This window comes from Conger conger, chromosome 13 (genome assembly GCF_963514075.1).
Source record: "Conger conger chromosome 13, fConCon1.1, whole genome shotgun sequence".
NCBI classification, from domain to species: Eukaryota; Metazoa; Chordata; class Actinopteri; order Anguilliformes; family Congridae; genus Conger; species Conger conger.
In genome coordinates, this window is record NC_083772.1 from 32,825,066 (window position 1) to 32,841,049 (window position 15,984).

Genomic DNA, 15,984 nt, shown 5'->3' on the forward strand with positions numbered 1-15,984 from the left:
ATAGCTAACTGGTCTTAAAACTATGTATACTATGGGTAACTCGCGGCACCCTAGCATGTGCTGTGTACTGAGTTAATAATAGCTGTCTGGGAGTCAAAGTGGACATATTTAAGAAGGGGGAGTGTTAGTACACTCTCATTGGGTCCGTTTGATCCAGGGGTTTTTCAAGCGGCGCGAGGGGGAGGAGAGATTGAAGCGGCAAGGGATATCAAAAATAAACCTCTTATGTCTAAGAATGGCAAGAAAGTATAAATACCACCGCTACTAGCAGCCTTCGCTGGTGCTGCGGAGTGGACAGATCAGGGTTTTAGCTCCTACACAACATTAGCTTCAGGATAACTTTAACAATTATGTTTGAGAACTCTAAATCAAGACTGGCTGTACAACAATTGTGCCACATTTCTTCGGAAGAACTCGTGTAGGATTGCCGTTTTTTGTTTTAATATACTGAATAGTTGTTCGAATTAAAGAAAGAAATACTATAAACCAACGTGAACGAACCCAGTTTGAAAGATAGATTATATTATTCTTGATATACTTTGTAGCCTATGTACTCATAAACATTGCAAATACCAATATATTTGTTGTAGACTATATCGAAACGCGCTTTACTTAAAGGAAGACGTAGACTATCGGAGGAAGGGGCTTTTCCATTCAGCTTATTTTTTCAATAACTTATTTTCCCATTGTGTATGCAATTTATATTGTAGCTTATACAATGCCTTCTAAACTACATACAGCTTTATTAATCCTTTACATTACCAGCGTTGCACTCTCAGAGTTGTTCGAATCGGAGGAAATCGTACCTGTTAGGATAAGGGGGAGAAACGGCGGTCGCTTTTGGAAAAGGAGCGATGAGCAACCTACTTTGAAACTTGTAGCCTTTGGTAAGGACTTCACCTTAAATTTGACACCGGACGACAGTTTTTTAGCTCCAACTCTAAAGATTCAGCGTATTAAAGCAAAGTATCTTTCAACTCTAATCAACGGTACGGACGCTCCGGATGGAAAAGTGCCTCATCCAAACACGGACCCTCTCAGAAATATTAACTCCACCGAGGAGGCCGAAGAAGATCTGAGAAGTTGCTTCTACTCGGGGACAGTAGACTCAAACCAGGACTCTGTTGTGGCTGTCAGTCTATGCTATGGGATTCAGGGATCTTTTATAACGGAAGGAGATGAGTATCTGATTGAGCCCAAGACTTTCAGCACTGAGAAACTGGAGAAATCTATCTCCCAGGTACATGTAATCAGAAGAAGGGTTTTTCCGGACACGGAAAACGACCACAAAATCATATTTGATAATGTGGAAGATGGGAGCCAAATAAAAGACCTTTTACCCGAGGCAGACGTTTATTCACCAGGGATGGCGAGAAAAAGACGTTTTGTATCGGCACCAAGATACGTTGAAACTTTAGTGGTTGCAGATGCCTCAATGACACATTTCTACGGAGACGAGATAAAGGTATTTGCATAGCGCCTGATTACACCCAGTGATTGTAATATAAAACACTGTACCTTACCTAAATGTTCATGAATTACTTTAGCCTAACTACAATGCCCTATGCTCTACGGCGTTATTTGTCAGAATTCTGTCCTTTACATATTTTCTATTATATGTTGGGTGCATTTTATTTCAGAAGACACAAACTCTTTTCAAGTTATTTCTAGTCTATATATTTCACGAGGCAATGACATATTATTAGGCTATTATTATAAGGCCTATTATTATTATTATTATTATTATTATTATTATTATTATTATTATTAGTAGTAGTAGTAGTAGTAGTAGTAGTAGTTGTTGTAGTAGTAGTAGTAGCAGTAGTAGTAATAGTAGTAGCCTATTAAGTATAGCTTTTTAAAATAAAAACGCAGGTTATTCATTTTTTTAGTGTTGCCACAAATCATATTAAAGATCATGACCGACATGAGACACAAAGTGATTTGAGGCGAGAAAACTGAAACATATCTGTAAAAAAAAAAAAATCCCAAATTTCTATTCAGGAATAGTATCATGCCCGGGATAAAATTGTATTCCAGGTGTTTGGAGTCGGCATCAAGCAATGCCATGACAACATAGCCACCAAGTATTTCCAAGAATTGCGGTTTATGGTTAATTTGATCAAGACGGCGTACGACTCCAAGGATTGATACGTTAAATGCATGAGTTCCGAGTGTGGGCGTGAGCAAACAGCAAAGGAGTCGAATCACCATTTCCGATAACATTACAAGGCTGTTGAACGCGAGGCTACACCGCAGTGTGAGCCTGACACGTGTGGGAGAAAATTAAGTCTTGAGTCATTACATACATTGTCAACGTTGTTGCAAGCTTGGTGTCTACCTACACAGAGATATTATAGCTCACCCATTGCAGAAATATTGTCCAGCTTCTGTAAGAACAGACAAGACAAAGTTTCAGGATGTTAGTATTGTAGGCTATATATGAAATATTTTAATGTGCTATACAGTACAGTGTCCAATGTTAATTAAACTCTTACAGCCTACATGGCATTTATAAAATGTTTGTTTCAGCGCAAAGCCGAAACGCAATGTGTAAAATCTACTGAGCAGACAACACTGGTTTAGTTTACAAACGCCACGTGGTATGCTGTTTCTGTCTAGGACCCTGATACGAACTGAAATTGCATGGATCAACACGGACAAAGTGATTTTGGAAATTACTGTTTTTGCCGTTTCCCTACATTTCGAGTAGGGAAACGAGTTTCCACAGGAGTTTTACAAGATACACCAAATTAAATAAATCAAAATGTAAAATGTCAATTAAAATATTGCTGTTTGAAACTTGCTGCAGGATAGCAATCACAAGATCAACTTTAGACTGTAGAAGAACTAGCAGTCAGATTCTCCATGGGCACAAACCCTTGTGATTTCTTACATAAACAGTAGTTGTAACATTCTCACAAAGACTGCAACTAACTTTTGAATGTAAAAAAATAAAAGTAATTAAAGAATGCACATGCAAGTCACGTTAAACTATAAGATAAGTATACACCCATAGCGTAAGCATATGTTTTATTTATTATTATTAAAAAAGGTAAACAGAGGATGTTTCTGGTTCACTTCTACACTGGGACAATTTTATTTTCATATTTTAGAAACTTTTGTATAATGTTCTATCAGAGTTCTATTATGCACAGCTGTTATTTGGGAGTGGAGAGGGTGCTGCAATGTTTGTTTTTCAGTACTCTCCTGTGGATAGAGAGACCATTGATTTCATTTGTCACTGTAAGAAGGAGCTGTCTGGCAGTGGCTTGGATGAGGGAAAGGACACTTCTTAAAATTCTTGGACTTCTGCCCACAGCTTTGTCTCTCCTTGTCCAGTTAACCGAAAGAGACCACAGCATGCTTTTGTCCAGTAATTTAAAAATAGACCAGTCACAGCCATATGTGCTCTTTTAACTTTTCAAATAATTTGTCTGGAGATGGAATGTAGGACACTTTTTTCTATCCTTAAAGAAGAAAGAGGGGAAGATTTAGAGGTCACTTTTTTGTCGGATGAATTTCCCCTTTATTCCCTTTTTCTGCCAGAATTAAAATTCCTGCCCCATGACAAAATGGAACTGCTTATCGGCAGTTCATATTTGGAGATGAAATGCAGAAAACATGGGGATATAATATTTCAGTCATCCACTTATCAAACATTTCACAGCGACAGCATTGCGAACTTGAAAGGGCACCAGACCATAAATTAGACCAACCCTCTCTGGACACTGCAGAACAAAACAGTGCATATTAGCATCCATAGAGCTCTAACTCATGCCATGTGGAAATGAAAAAAGAACCCACAATTTGTTTTTGTGGCTCTACCACCAATTTAATTAGAGGGAAGAAACAACCAAAAACATTTGGATATTTGAATCCCACGGGCTTGTGGTTTGGGGGTTGACTCTCCTGCTTAGCTCTGTTACCCAGATTCAGCCACAGTTCGGGGCTGGACAGCCACTCAGGAGGTTGTGAACATAGTGCGAGTCACCTGTGCACATACACTAAATGATGTGTTGTGTTTTAGTCACTGGAACACTGTGTCTACTGTTGAAGATAGCCAATGTCCACAGGGCTTCTAATGTGCTAGTTTTGGCACATGCTCCATGGTCTGTCAGCTGCTTATCTGATGGTCAAAGTGGCTGTGTGCGGGGCTTTATCTGGAAGAGTGTGAGGTTCTGAAAACAAAAACAGCACTTGGTTTGTGCTGCCTGTCTCAGATATACAACACACTCATATAGGCCACTGGCTGTTGTCACTAAGAGATACACCTCTCCTCTACTCAGCACTAAAATGCCTCATGTAGAACTGTGTGAGCTGTGGCATGTAAAATATGCACTTGTGAGTGTGCATTGGAGGAGTGTGTATGCTTCAGTTTCAGTGCTCCTGGTCAGTAAATGCAGGTATAACACACATTACATTGGGAGGTACCGCTGGTGAGCCAGTGAAAAAAAGCCAAATAAAAAAATAGGAAGTCATCTGTCATTGACTTTGCCACTGCAGCTAGCGGTGGTGTGAACCTTCGCTAGGCGTCCTCGTTCTGCTCACGTTCCCGCAGAGCAGGAGCAGAGGCTCTTGGGTAACGCACTCGCTCTCTCCGTAGCACTACATCCTGACTCTGATGTCGGTGGCGGCGCAGATATACCGGCATCCCAGCATCAAGAACTCTATCAACATGGTGGTGGTGAAGATGGTGGTGGTGGAGGACGAAGAGGTGGGGCCGTCCGTCTCCAGCAATGGGGGGATGACTCTGCGAAACTTCTGCTCCTGGCAGCAGATGTTCAACACAGCCAGCCACAGACACCCAGAGCACTACGACACGGCCATCTTCTTCACCAGAGAGGTGAGAGCCCAGGATGGACAACCATCATGACATCACTTCCAGGGGTTAGTTAGGTTACTTCCTGTATAGTGATTGAGGTAGAGAACAGGCTGACACCCTCACTGAGCTCAAAAAGGGGAAAGCCAGTGCCTGAATTCAGCAGGGATCAGATGTGACCAGGTCAAACCACCACGATATCTTCAGTAGCCAGGTCAGGTCTACCTGCTAAGAAATAATGATCGTCTCAAGGAGTATATAGCTGTTCAGAGACTGATTTTAGCAGCGTTACAGATAAAGTCTGTCGAGGAGACAGAAGTCAGAAAAGACTGCAGGTTGGAGATTGCTCTGATACGTGGCCTGCGCATGAACTGTCTAAAAAATGTGTGCTGGGTTTCCACGGGGATAAGACAAGGGGGTGGAGTGCAGTGTCTGCACTCTGTCTGTGGCAAGCACTACTTCTGTTAAACAGGGTATGCACATGCTGCTTCTAATGGCCCTCCTGGGTTCAGATGTGGTTTGAATCATAGGGATGTCCCGATCCTAGGAGACCTTAGCCTCAGTGACAGAGAACTCCACACTCATACAGAAAGCTCCAACAGGCTTGTTTTCAGCACATTTTGGATACCACACAGCTAATGGGGTTTTTCTCACTTCATGAGCCAGCAGAGTCTCTGCCAAGAATATTTATTTGCAGCATTTTACGATGGAAACGCTGACAATATGTTTTGCTGGAAAGACCTTTGCTTTAGAAAAAAAGAGAAATGGAGGGAGGGAAAAAGGAGTTTGTCTGGAAAAAATGGAGCAGTGTCTGAAGATGCGCTCATAGTCTGAAACGTCTCCCCTAATTTGCAGGATATCTGCGGACACCGGAGCTGTGACACGTTAGGGATGGCAGAAGTGGGGACCATGTGTGACCCCAAAAGGAGCTGCTCCATCATTGAGGACAATGGGGTGCAGGCAGCCTTCACAGCAGCCCATGAGTTAGGTGTGTATATCAATAAAATAAATGATATTTTTTTCATATCTACGTACAACATATTTATATTCATATGTCATACTACTAGAGTTTCCACTCTTGTTCATGGATGATTGGGATTAATGCGAGCGGCTACTAGATCATAGTATATAGGTTTACAAGGTCGGTACAGTAGGTTATGTTGTTTCAAAAGATTTGTTCTGAATGATTGCACTGCAGTTTTAAAGACTTTTGCAGATCATAACATGTCATAACATAAACCATGTCTCATTATAGAGCCTTCTCAAATCATTTTTATCGCGTCATAGTCATCCCTGCTGTGTAAACTTGGCTTTTGAAGCTCATTCTCTGAACACCCAGACTAAACTGATTAAATCCACAGGAATTCATTTTTATAGATTATACTGTTTATTGGAGTGGATTGGATGTAACCACTTAAAATCTGTTGATTCCTTTAATCTGTCCATTTGACAGCCTCAATGGATATTATTTGCTTGGTAATTACCCAAACTATACACAGCACCCCAGTGTAGTCAGAATTGAGCAGGCCGCAGAAACACCCCAGTGTAGTCAGCAACATCTCCGCTTGGTGAGAAGCGATGTGCGCAGTCGGAGATGGAAGCAGACAAAGCCCTCGCGGGGCGGCCGGAGACGAGACATGATGGACAGCTCTGTTTTCCCGTCTGCAGGCCACGTGCTCAGCATGCCCCACGACAACTCCAAGAACTGCGAGCAGCTGTTCGGGGCTCTGAGGGATCATCACATGATGGCGCCCGTGTTCATTCACCTCAACAAGACCCGGCCCTGGTCCCCCTGCAGCGCCCTGTACGTCACACAGTTCTTCGACAACGGACACGGTACGTGACATTCCCGCATTCAGTGAGGTGGGAATAACCTGCCACTTGAGACCTTTGCTGTCAGAGCTGTGGCTAATATTGGACTCCTGGCCACAGCTGGCACTGGCACTGGCACGTGATATGTTCGTTGTAATTATGACATAGCAAAACAGAGTCCGGTTTAGTCTTTACTCGTCTTAGTACATGTCTGTCAATATGTAACCCAACCATTATGTGTTGTAGTGTTCATTAAGGATATCTACACTGTGAAACATTTACCTGTCATGCCTACATCTTCATTTTCTTGTTTTAATAGTAAAACGGGTTACTATTTAAAAGAGCCACTTTGACACACTTGACACATACTGTACAGTGTGTACTCTTTATTACATCAAGCCTTCTCACCACAAAGCTCGTAGCCTGCTTGTTTTTGTCTCGTTCCTGCCAAACAGTAAGTGAAGTGGAGGGCTTTTTGGGCGATTGTAAGATTTAAGAGAAATCCTCCAGTTCTATTTTTCAAATGCATATTTTCTTTTACAATACCTTTCCTGCTTCAGCTTGCTCCCGAACCGCAAATTATGGACTATGGAAAACCACACGATTTAATTCTGCAGGGAGATTAACGTTAATGGTCTCCGCGGTGTGTCTGCTGCTCTCTGGTTTCCAGCTACCGCGCTCTGTGGTTACGGTAATCACACTGGACTTAGACAGTCCAAGCAGATAAGACCGGGTCTGTCATTCAGAGACTGCGTCTGACGGTCAGTGGGGTGGGGGAGGGGGCCGGGGGTGACCTTGCTATTGTGGGGCGGGTGTACGGAAAAACCTGGCGGTATGTGAAGCGTGTCTCTGCGGACCACAAGGGTTAACTCCTTTGTGGAGCAATGCAGACGCGGATCCAAAGAAAGGGGTTGTGCGTTGTGAAACAGTGACATCTCGGTGGATTTATATGCCGTCAGAGACTCGGGACTGTCTTCGCTCTAAGCCTCAGTCTGGGTCTGAGTCACCAGCCGGCGATTTTTGGAGCATTCCTGATTTAACAACTGCTTTCCCTCACTGCGTCGCCTCACAGCCAAGAACATCTTTTCTTTATCAGTCGAACAATGAGCACAAAGCGAACTGCGATGTTGTGCAATGTACTTGAGACTCGTGCCAAAATACAGCCAGTACTAATCAAAGGAGGATTATTAGGTTCATTACTCAAAAAAAAAAAAAGTCTGCAAATGAAGGAACTGTTTTGTGTGTAAACTGAAAGTGTGCCTTGAAAGTGTTTGTTTGAAGCTTTGGGTATATAACTTGAATTGGTCAGATGCTGAAAATTAATAGACCTAGCTTATAATGAAATCTCCCTTATTTGCATGTTAAACCAGCACTTTTCCTTGATGTTATTTTTGAATATGTTCCACTAAATATGAATATGTACAGTATATATGTAAAATAATAATAGCACCGAGAAACAGTGGGAAAATATCAGGGGATTATTATACAGTGCATTTGAAATGATTTTCAAGAACTGCAGGTTGAGGGGTTATAGACTCAGTGCGCACTTTATTAAGTATTTATTAGACTTATTTTTATTGGGCTTCTGCTGCTGTATTTTTTTTAACTTCTTGAGTCTCTGCTGCTGTAACCTATCCACTTAAAGATTTGATGCGTTGAGCATTCAGAGATGCTCTTCTGTATACCACTGTTGTAATGTGTGGTTATTTACATTACTGCCACCTTTCTGTCAGCTTTGACCAGTCTGGCCCTTCAGGAGATCAGCAGTTTCTGAGATTCTCAAACCACCCTGTCTAGCACCAACATTCATTACACGGCCAAAGTCACTTTAATCACATCTCTTTCCCATTCTGACATTTAGTTTGAACAGCAGCTGAACCTCTTGACCACATCCACATGCTTTTATGCATTTAGTTGCTGCCACATAATTGGCTGATAAAATATTTGCATTGACAAGTTGGTGTACATGTCTACCTGATAAGTTGCTCACTGAGTATATTTGGATTTTGCTCTTATCGGTGCTCTCTCAGTGCAGTTTCTGATTTCCGCTGTTTTTGCCCTCTCGGAGAAGTCCTCCAGATGTGTGCTGATGTTATGGATTCCCAGAATGCCTGCCAGATGAGTCAAGCATTCTTTCATTGCACATCATCTCTCTGCCCACTGATTTAATGTGGGACACCCCCCCTCTCCTTCACCACAGGGGACTGCCTGCTGGACAAACCGGATAAGACCCTGCCACTTCCCACCCAGCTGCTGGGCCTGACCTACGACTTGGACCGTCAGTGCCAGCAGACCTTCGGGGAGGAGTTCACGCTCTGCCCCAACACCACAGACTCGGAGGTCTGCAGCCAGCTGTGGTGCCAGGAGGAGGGACAGCTGCTCTGCACCACCAAGAACGGCAGCCTGCCGTGGGCGGATGGCACGTCCTGTGGCTTCAATGGCACCTGCCTGAACGGCGAATGCCTGGCGACCCACGATGCCTTGCGGCCCAAGGTGAGCCCCTCCCCCACCACCACCTGATACAGGCAATAAAGCTCTCCTCACGTCAGACGTTAGACAGGGGCTATGATTATGATGACCGTGTAAAGTGTTCGCTTAAACGTTTCATTTGACGGCGTGTTTCGCGTCTGGTCCGTCCCTCTCTGTGTGTGTATGTGTGGGTGCACAGCGTGGAACCGCCTTAATGAAGTATGCGCTGACCTTTTTATGGACCTGCCAGGTCTCGTGTGCCTCAGCTGAAAATAATCAATGCCCCGGTCTGCTTGCCAAATGTTGGTCTGACTGTCTCCAGGACTGCGCTCTGTGAAGCGCTTTAAAAACAGACCCTCCAGCGGGGCTTCAGTACGAAGGGAGTCTATGATTTCAGATGTGCTGGCAGTCTGACAACTTTTTGGAGAAAAAAAAAGAAATACCCACGGAAACACACGTGTTGAGTGTGTGTTCTCCCGGCACGCCGCGGATTTCGCAAGCGCTGACACACGGGTCAGGAATGCGGGAGATGGCAGGCGCGTGCCGGCTGAACCACAGTGTCCGGGGAGATGGACACGGCGTCTCTAGGGTTCTGTCACTGTGCTCACTGTAATGGCCTCTCTGTCACTGTGCTCACTGTAACAGCCTCTCTGCCACTGTGCTCACTGTAACGGCCTCTCTGTCACTGTGCTCACTGTAACAGCCTCTCTGCCACTGTGCTCACTGTAACGACCTCTCTGTCACTGTGCTCACTGTAACAGCCTCTCTAGGGCTCTGTCACTGTGCTCACTGTAACAGCCTCTCTAGGGCTCTGTCACTGTGCTCAAAGTTGGCTTCAGTGTTACAGGCTCTCTATAACAGTGTTGGCTTCAGTGTAACAGTGTGGGTTCAGTGTTACAGGCTCTCTATAACAGTGTTGGCTTCAGTGTAACAGTGTGGCTTCAGTGTAACAGGCTCTCTGTAATGCCGCTGGCTTCAGTGTAACAGTGTGGGTTCAGTGTAACAGGCTCTCTGTAATGCCGCTGGCTTCAGTGTAACAGTGTGGTTCTCTGTTTTGGTGCTACAGGTGGTGGTTGATGGGAACTGGGGGCCATGGGGGCAATGGGGGCTGTGCTCACGGACGTGTGGAGGGGGGGTGGAGTTCTCTCACAGAGAGTGCAGCGACCCTGAACCTCAGCATGGAGGGAAGTACTGTGAGGGACAGAGAGTGAAATACCAGTCCTGCAACACTCAGCCCTGCCCCGACAACGGTAAACAACAGAGCGCACATGTACACAAAAACACATCAACACACACAGGCAAGCAAACACACACACAAACACACGCAGACCCGCAGACACACACACACAGACACACAGGCAGACACACACATGCACACACTGACACACAGACACACACACTCACGCAGACACACACACATACACGCAGACACACACACACAGACACACATACACACACACGCACACAGAAGCAGTACTGATTAATTGCCCTGTATCTTTGCTCTTAAGCTTCTGCACTTACCAACCAGCACTTAATCTTTCATACAGTTAAGTAATGAAGTTAAGTAATGACATAATAAGTCATGTTACTGTGAGTAAACCTATTACTTTATAACTTATTACACAATAATCATCATCTCAGTAACTTCTCAGTAATACACATCCTAGGCCTGTCATGGTATTTGTTTTTTTAGGTGCATGAGCCTACCCCAGTGTAGTTATCTCCATACCATCATACTGCTTTGATGTTGTTAAGATAAGCATATTTTTGTTATTTTTCGCTTAATACTCAATACCATCATAAATACCTACTTCTCCTCAATTAGCCAAAATGACACATTTTGTTGACATTATTTGAAATTGTGGATATATGTGCTTTTTGTTTTCAGCGTTCACACAACAAGATTATTCACCTGCAATGTGCACATTTTCGTAATTTAAATAATCTTGAAGGGCAGCATTTGCTGTTGTAGGTTGTGCTCAAAGCTAAAGCAGTAGTTAAGACTGGTGTATATTTTTTCGTAACTGTACTGTACCTGTGATTTTTCTCAATTTTTTATTTAATCTCTCTAACATGATATAAAGATGCTCTGTGTTTACCTGCCAATTGATTATTCAGATCATTGGCACACAATCAAGGAAAATGTATGAATACAGGTTGATACCAATCATCAGTTCAAAGGGAAGTATCAACTGTGTTTTAGAGGGTGTCAGAATAGTACAGTATCACTCTGACAAGCCTACATCCGTAGTTTGACTGCTTCCGTCTCATCCTGGCAGACGCGGGATACATTTTGCTTCATTTGTCTCTTGGTTGCAGGAAAGAGCTTCAGAGAAGAGCAGTGTGAGAAGTACAACAGCTTGAATTACCTGGACTTCCATGGGAACATGAAGGAGTGGATCCCCAAATACGCAGGCGTATCACCCCGGGACAGGTGCAAACTCTTCTGCCGCGCGAAAGGAAGCAGCGAGTTCAAAGTGTTCGAGGCCAAGGTGGGTCCTAAGCCTGGTCTTAGCCTCACCCTTATTCCACACTATTCACCGCAGGCTGGCTCATTATTCATACGGTCATAGTTCAGAGTTCTCAGTGTCCTTTTATGTAATGTTTTCACTTCTCCCCTCACTCTGTTTTTTCTCTCTTGTCTGATTTACTTGTTGGATTAAACCATGAATCCCCCCCAAAAGAAACATAGAAATTCCATGGTTTATCTTTAGAGCCGCCATGTTAGAAAGCTGTATGTGCTCCACGGTGCCCTGGCGAGTTCTGAACAGAACATTCCAGCAGCAGAACTCACAGCATCTGCTTTATATGTCCTCCAGGTCATCGACGGCACCACATGTGGTCCAGACACCACCTCCGTCTGCGTGCAGGGCCAGTGTGTCAAAGCAGGTTGCGACCTGGAGATCGGCTCCAGCAAGAAGCTGGACAAGTGTGGCGTGTGTGGGGGAAATGGCTTGAGCTGCAGGAAGATCACAGGCTCCATGAACAAAGCTCTGTAAGTAGGAGCTTCGGCCATTTATGAAATGCACTCGCACAAAACACTGCTTACACGCGCGCATGTACAGACACTTCAGCAAACTGCTTAGCAATTTATCACAAAAGATAGACAAACTTCAACCTTTTTTGTTGTATTTATGGTTACACGGATCATCACGTGTTCATTACAGCTGACCACCTTTGGTAGATTTAGCTAATAGAATGCAGTGGCTGGGCTGTATGTTTCTTTCATAGAGTTAACCTTCCCACACTAGTGCTGTATGTGCTATTAAAAATTCATCGTGAACATTTTATTCGAAGAAGCGGCGGGGCATATTCAAGCCGAGTTTGTTGTTGTTTCTGCAGCTATGGCTACGGCGACATCGTGACCATTCCCGTGGGGGCCACCAACATCGACATCAAGCAGCGCAGCAACCGGGGCATCAAGCACGACGGCAACTACCTGGCGGTGCGGCGCGAGAGCGGGGCCTACATCCTGAACGGGAACTTCTCCGTGTCCACGGTGGAGCAGGACGTGCCGGTAAAGGGCGCGGTGCTGAAGTACAGCGGCTCCTCCACCACGCTGGAGCGCATCCAGAGCTTCAGCCAGCTGCAGGAGGCCATCACCATCCAGCTGCTGGGCACGGCCGGTGAGGCCTCCCCACCCAGGGTCAAATACACCTTCTTCATCCCCAAGGACGTGGTCTTCACCAAGGCCAAGGAGAAGAAGGCCTCCCTGCACGTCCTCCAGCCCTTCGGCGTGCCCCGCTGGACTCTGGGAGAGTGGTCGGAGTGCTCCAAGAGCTGTGGCTCGGGGTGGTCCCGGCGGAGCGTGGAGTGCAGGGAGGAGGACGGCTTCCCCTCCGGCCTGTGTGACCGGGCCCTGAAGCCCACGGACATCCGGCCGTGCGCGGACCTGCCCTGCCCGCTCTGGCAGATGGGACCCTGGTCCTCCGGCCCGGGCGAGCGCCATCGCAGCGTGGTCTGCATTGACTACATGGGGAAGGTGGTGGAGCCTGACAAGTGCGACCCGGCCAAGAAACCAAAACCCGTCTCCGGAGAGTGCCTTTCCCAAGAGTGCTGAGGCCCCAGCGGCTGTGCAGAGCTGGTGGAGAGAGAGAGACAGATATAGAGAGAGAGAGAAAGAGTGTGTGTGTATGTGTGTGTGTGTGTGTGTGTGTGTGAGAGAGAGAGAGTGTGTTTGCATGTGAGAAAGAGCGTGAGAGAGAGGGAGACAGATAGAGAGTGAGAGTTTGTGTGTGTGTGAGAGAGAGAGGGAGAAAGAGTGTGTGTGAGAGAGATAGTGTGTGTGAGAAAGAGAGGGAGAGAGAGTGTGTGTGTGTGTGAGAAAGAGAAGGAGGGAGAGAGAGAGAGAGAACATGGTGGAGTAGAGTAGCGAACTACTAACCAGCCACCCCGACCGTGCTTGGGAGAAAAGCAGTGAAGCTAGGATGAGAAAAGTGCACTAACTGACCCCATCATCGCCACAGAGCATTAGCCTGTTCGAAAGATTAACTTAAGTTTGTCATTGAGTTTTATTGTTGTTGTTTTTTTAATAACCACTATTGAAGTTTTTACCCAATAGAGATCTACCTCAGAGGATGTGAAATTGTGATCTTGTAGATGTTAGGTGAAGATACTGTATGCATATTTTTTTTATTCACAAAGGGAAGCTACCTTTGCATGATACCTGCTGACAGACATCTTGTTCTACAGCTCAGGCCAACGACTGAACAGAAACATGGATTCAGAGTAAAACTCTCCTCCTGCTTGACCTTTCTCACCAATTCCAATTTCAGTTTTAGTGTGGTATACCCTTAGCATTGCAAGCAAACAGCGAGGAAGAGAGCTTTTCTTTAATGTTTTAACAATTACTGTTTGAAAGGAAACGTGCATGAGCAACACACATTTAATATAAAACTATGCCCTTTGAATAATTTAAACAATCTAAACTCTCAACTGTTTAAATCCTTTCTGTCTGTTGAAATGCCGCACAGAGCCAACCTCAGTGTATATAGTGCACCTCATACGTTAACGACTTACAGTTTGAATATAATCAGTGAAGCTGTTTCATAAGGGAAAACAGCATGTATAAAATCATATGTTTCCAATTTATCTCATTAAACATTTCTACTGTCAGCAATGACTCAACATTTAGGTCAGATCATCAGAGAATTTTAGAAACAGATCCAGCATGGGATCATTAAATTGCTTTTGCAGTGTACTGACATTCATTTATAGAGCCATACTTTTAAGGCTATTACAAGAACATGTTTCAATACTGCTAAAACTATTATCTTCACTACCATTGTGAAGATAAGACTATTTTAGTCACAATGCCATGAATACCATCAGAAAAACCTTTTTATAAAATGTTCTGAAGGAGTGCCCAAGTCTATTTCTACATTTTTATATATTTTTACTGTAGTCATATATATATATAAAATATAAGGTACTGCAAGAAAAGAAATGAATTTCATCCTGTAAGCTAAAGTCTCATGCAGTTTACCATTAATAAACTGGGGGCAAATAGAACCTGTTGTCATGAAATGACAAGAGATACTAGCTACAATGATTTTGTTTTTATATGAAGTACAGATGTGCACACATATTTCCTCCAGGCAAAGGTTGTCAGAAATAGGGTTGGGCAAAGGGCCTTTCCAGTGCTTCATGTAATGCACACCATACTGTGCTTTTACTTGGGGGGGGGCTTTTGTGTTTCTTTCTTTTTCTCCTTGTGAAAAGGGAGAAGGGAAAAAACATTTAGAGAGACTTTCAAAACATAAGTGCTCTTTTCCTCCCCTTATTAAAACGAATGTCATGGTTTCTCTGTTGTTTGACAATGTACAGTGCCGACTTCCTGTGCCTGTCTTCAGTGGCTGGAGGTCGTATGAACCCGTCACAATTTGCAATGGATAGTATTTACCCTTCACTTTCAGGAAACTTCCCCTTTGTGAGAAAATCGCATCAGATGCAGTTGTACGATAGTTTATAAACAAATCAGGAACTGAAATTATTCCGGTTCTCATTCGTAGAAGAGTATGAAATTATATTTGGAGTTTTTTTACACTTGTGTAAGAAGAATCATAGCTTAGGATATGACTTGCTCCGTGCCGTGCCGGTTAGGAGTCTGATCTAATGCACCCCAGTGTGACAGAGGCAGTGGGTTTTCCCACCATTTCCTCTGGTCAGTAGAGTTACTTACCCCTTGTTTAAGTGTCAGTAAATGAGGCCTTTCATCTTTGGGAGGAGTATGGTTAGAGATACATTGGAATGCAACCAAAGAGAATCAGTGTAAAAAAGGAACATGCTTATTGGCTGTCCTACTTCAGTTGTCTAGCAGCTAACTTTCTGCCACACAGAGAGTCCAACAGGTTTTATAAGTAATACTTTGTGCTTTTTAAAAAGATGTGTAATTCAAGATTCTAAAGGAAACCTATGCTCTTTTATGTCAACGTTTTGTACGTCAGATATCTTGATATTTAACTGTGTGATGTAGCATTCCGGTTGTGTACAAAAGACAAATGAAAACAAAAAAAACAAAAAAAATGTAATGGCATTGTATCCCTTCAGTGAAGGACTGTACTATTGCATTATTATAGCTTCCTTTCAAAGCTATTTATTTTTGTAAAATTTATACATTTGGACATCAAATTATAACAGTATGATTTTTAGTGCTGCTGTTTTCCAGAATTATATGTAATTAACAAAATGGTATAAAAAAATAAATGAATGAATAAAGATGCCTCTATTAACATACTTCTCTCCCATTTGTCTTTTTTCCACTCACAGAAATAGCAACACTGGCTTAAGCAACGCAAATATGGGTGATTGACAGCTTTTTCATTAAATAAATAATATTATAATTTAAAAAATATGTTTCGTGTTTACTCAGTTTCTCTTTG

General features: G+C 43.7%; 1 protein-coding gene across 1 annotated transcript; it reads left to right on the forward strand.

Moving 5' to 3' along the window:
• The first annotated feature begins 286 nt into the window (after positions 1 to 286).
• Positions 287 to 15,836, forward strand: LOC133108433 (A disintegrin and metalloproteinase with thrombospondin motifs 8-like). The gene is made up of 9 exons (XM_061217954.1): positions 287 to 1,465; positions 4,607 to 4,846; positions 5,678 to 5,810; positions 6,491 to 6,658; positions 8,835 to 9,127; positions 10,170 to 10,353; positions 11,423 to 11,595; positions 11,923 to 12,098; positions 12,446 to 15,836. Exons 1-9 carry the CDS (start codon positions 719 to 721, stop codon positions 13,161 to 13,163), a joined length of 2,832 nt encoding a protein of 943 aa, XP_061073938.1. The 5' UTR covers positions 287 to 718; the 3' UTR covers positions 13,164 to 15,836.
• Positions 15,837 to 15,984: the final 148 nt, after the last annotated feature.

Excerpts from the sequence above, each read along its gene's own strand:
- LOC133108433 (XM_061217954.1), top strand. The coding sequence starts at position 719 with ATGCCTTCTAAACTACATACAGCTTTATTAATCCTTTACATTACCAGC. Across the intron at positions 1,466-4,606 it reads TCTACGGAGACGAGATAAAG|CACTACATCCTGACTCTGAT; the intron begins GTATTTGCATAG and ends CTCTCTCCGTAG. Across the intron at positions 4,847-5,677 it reads CCATCTTCTTCACCAGAGAG|GATATCTGCGGACACCGGAG; the intron begins GTGAGAGCCCAG and ends CCTAATTTGCAG.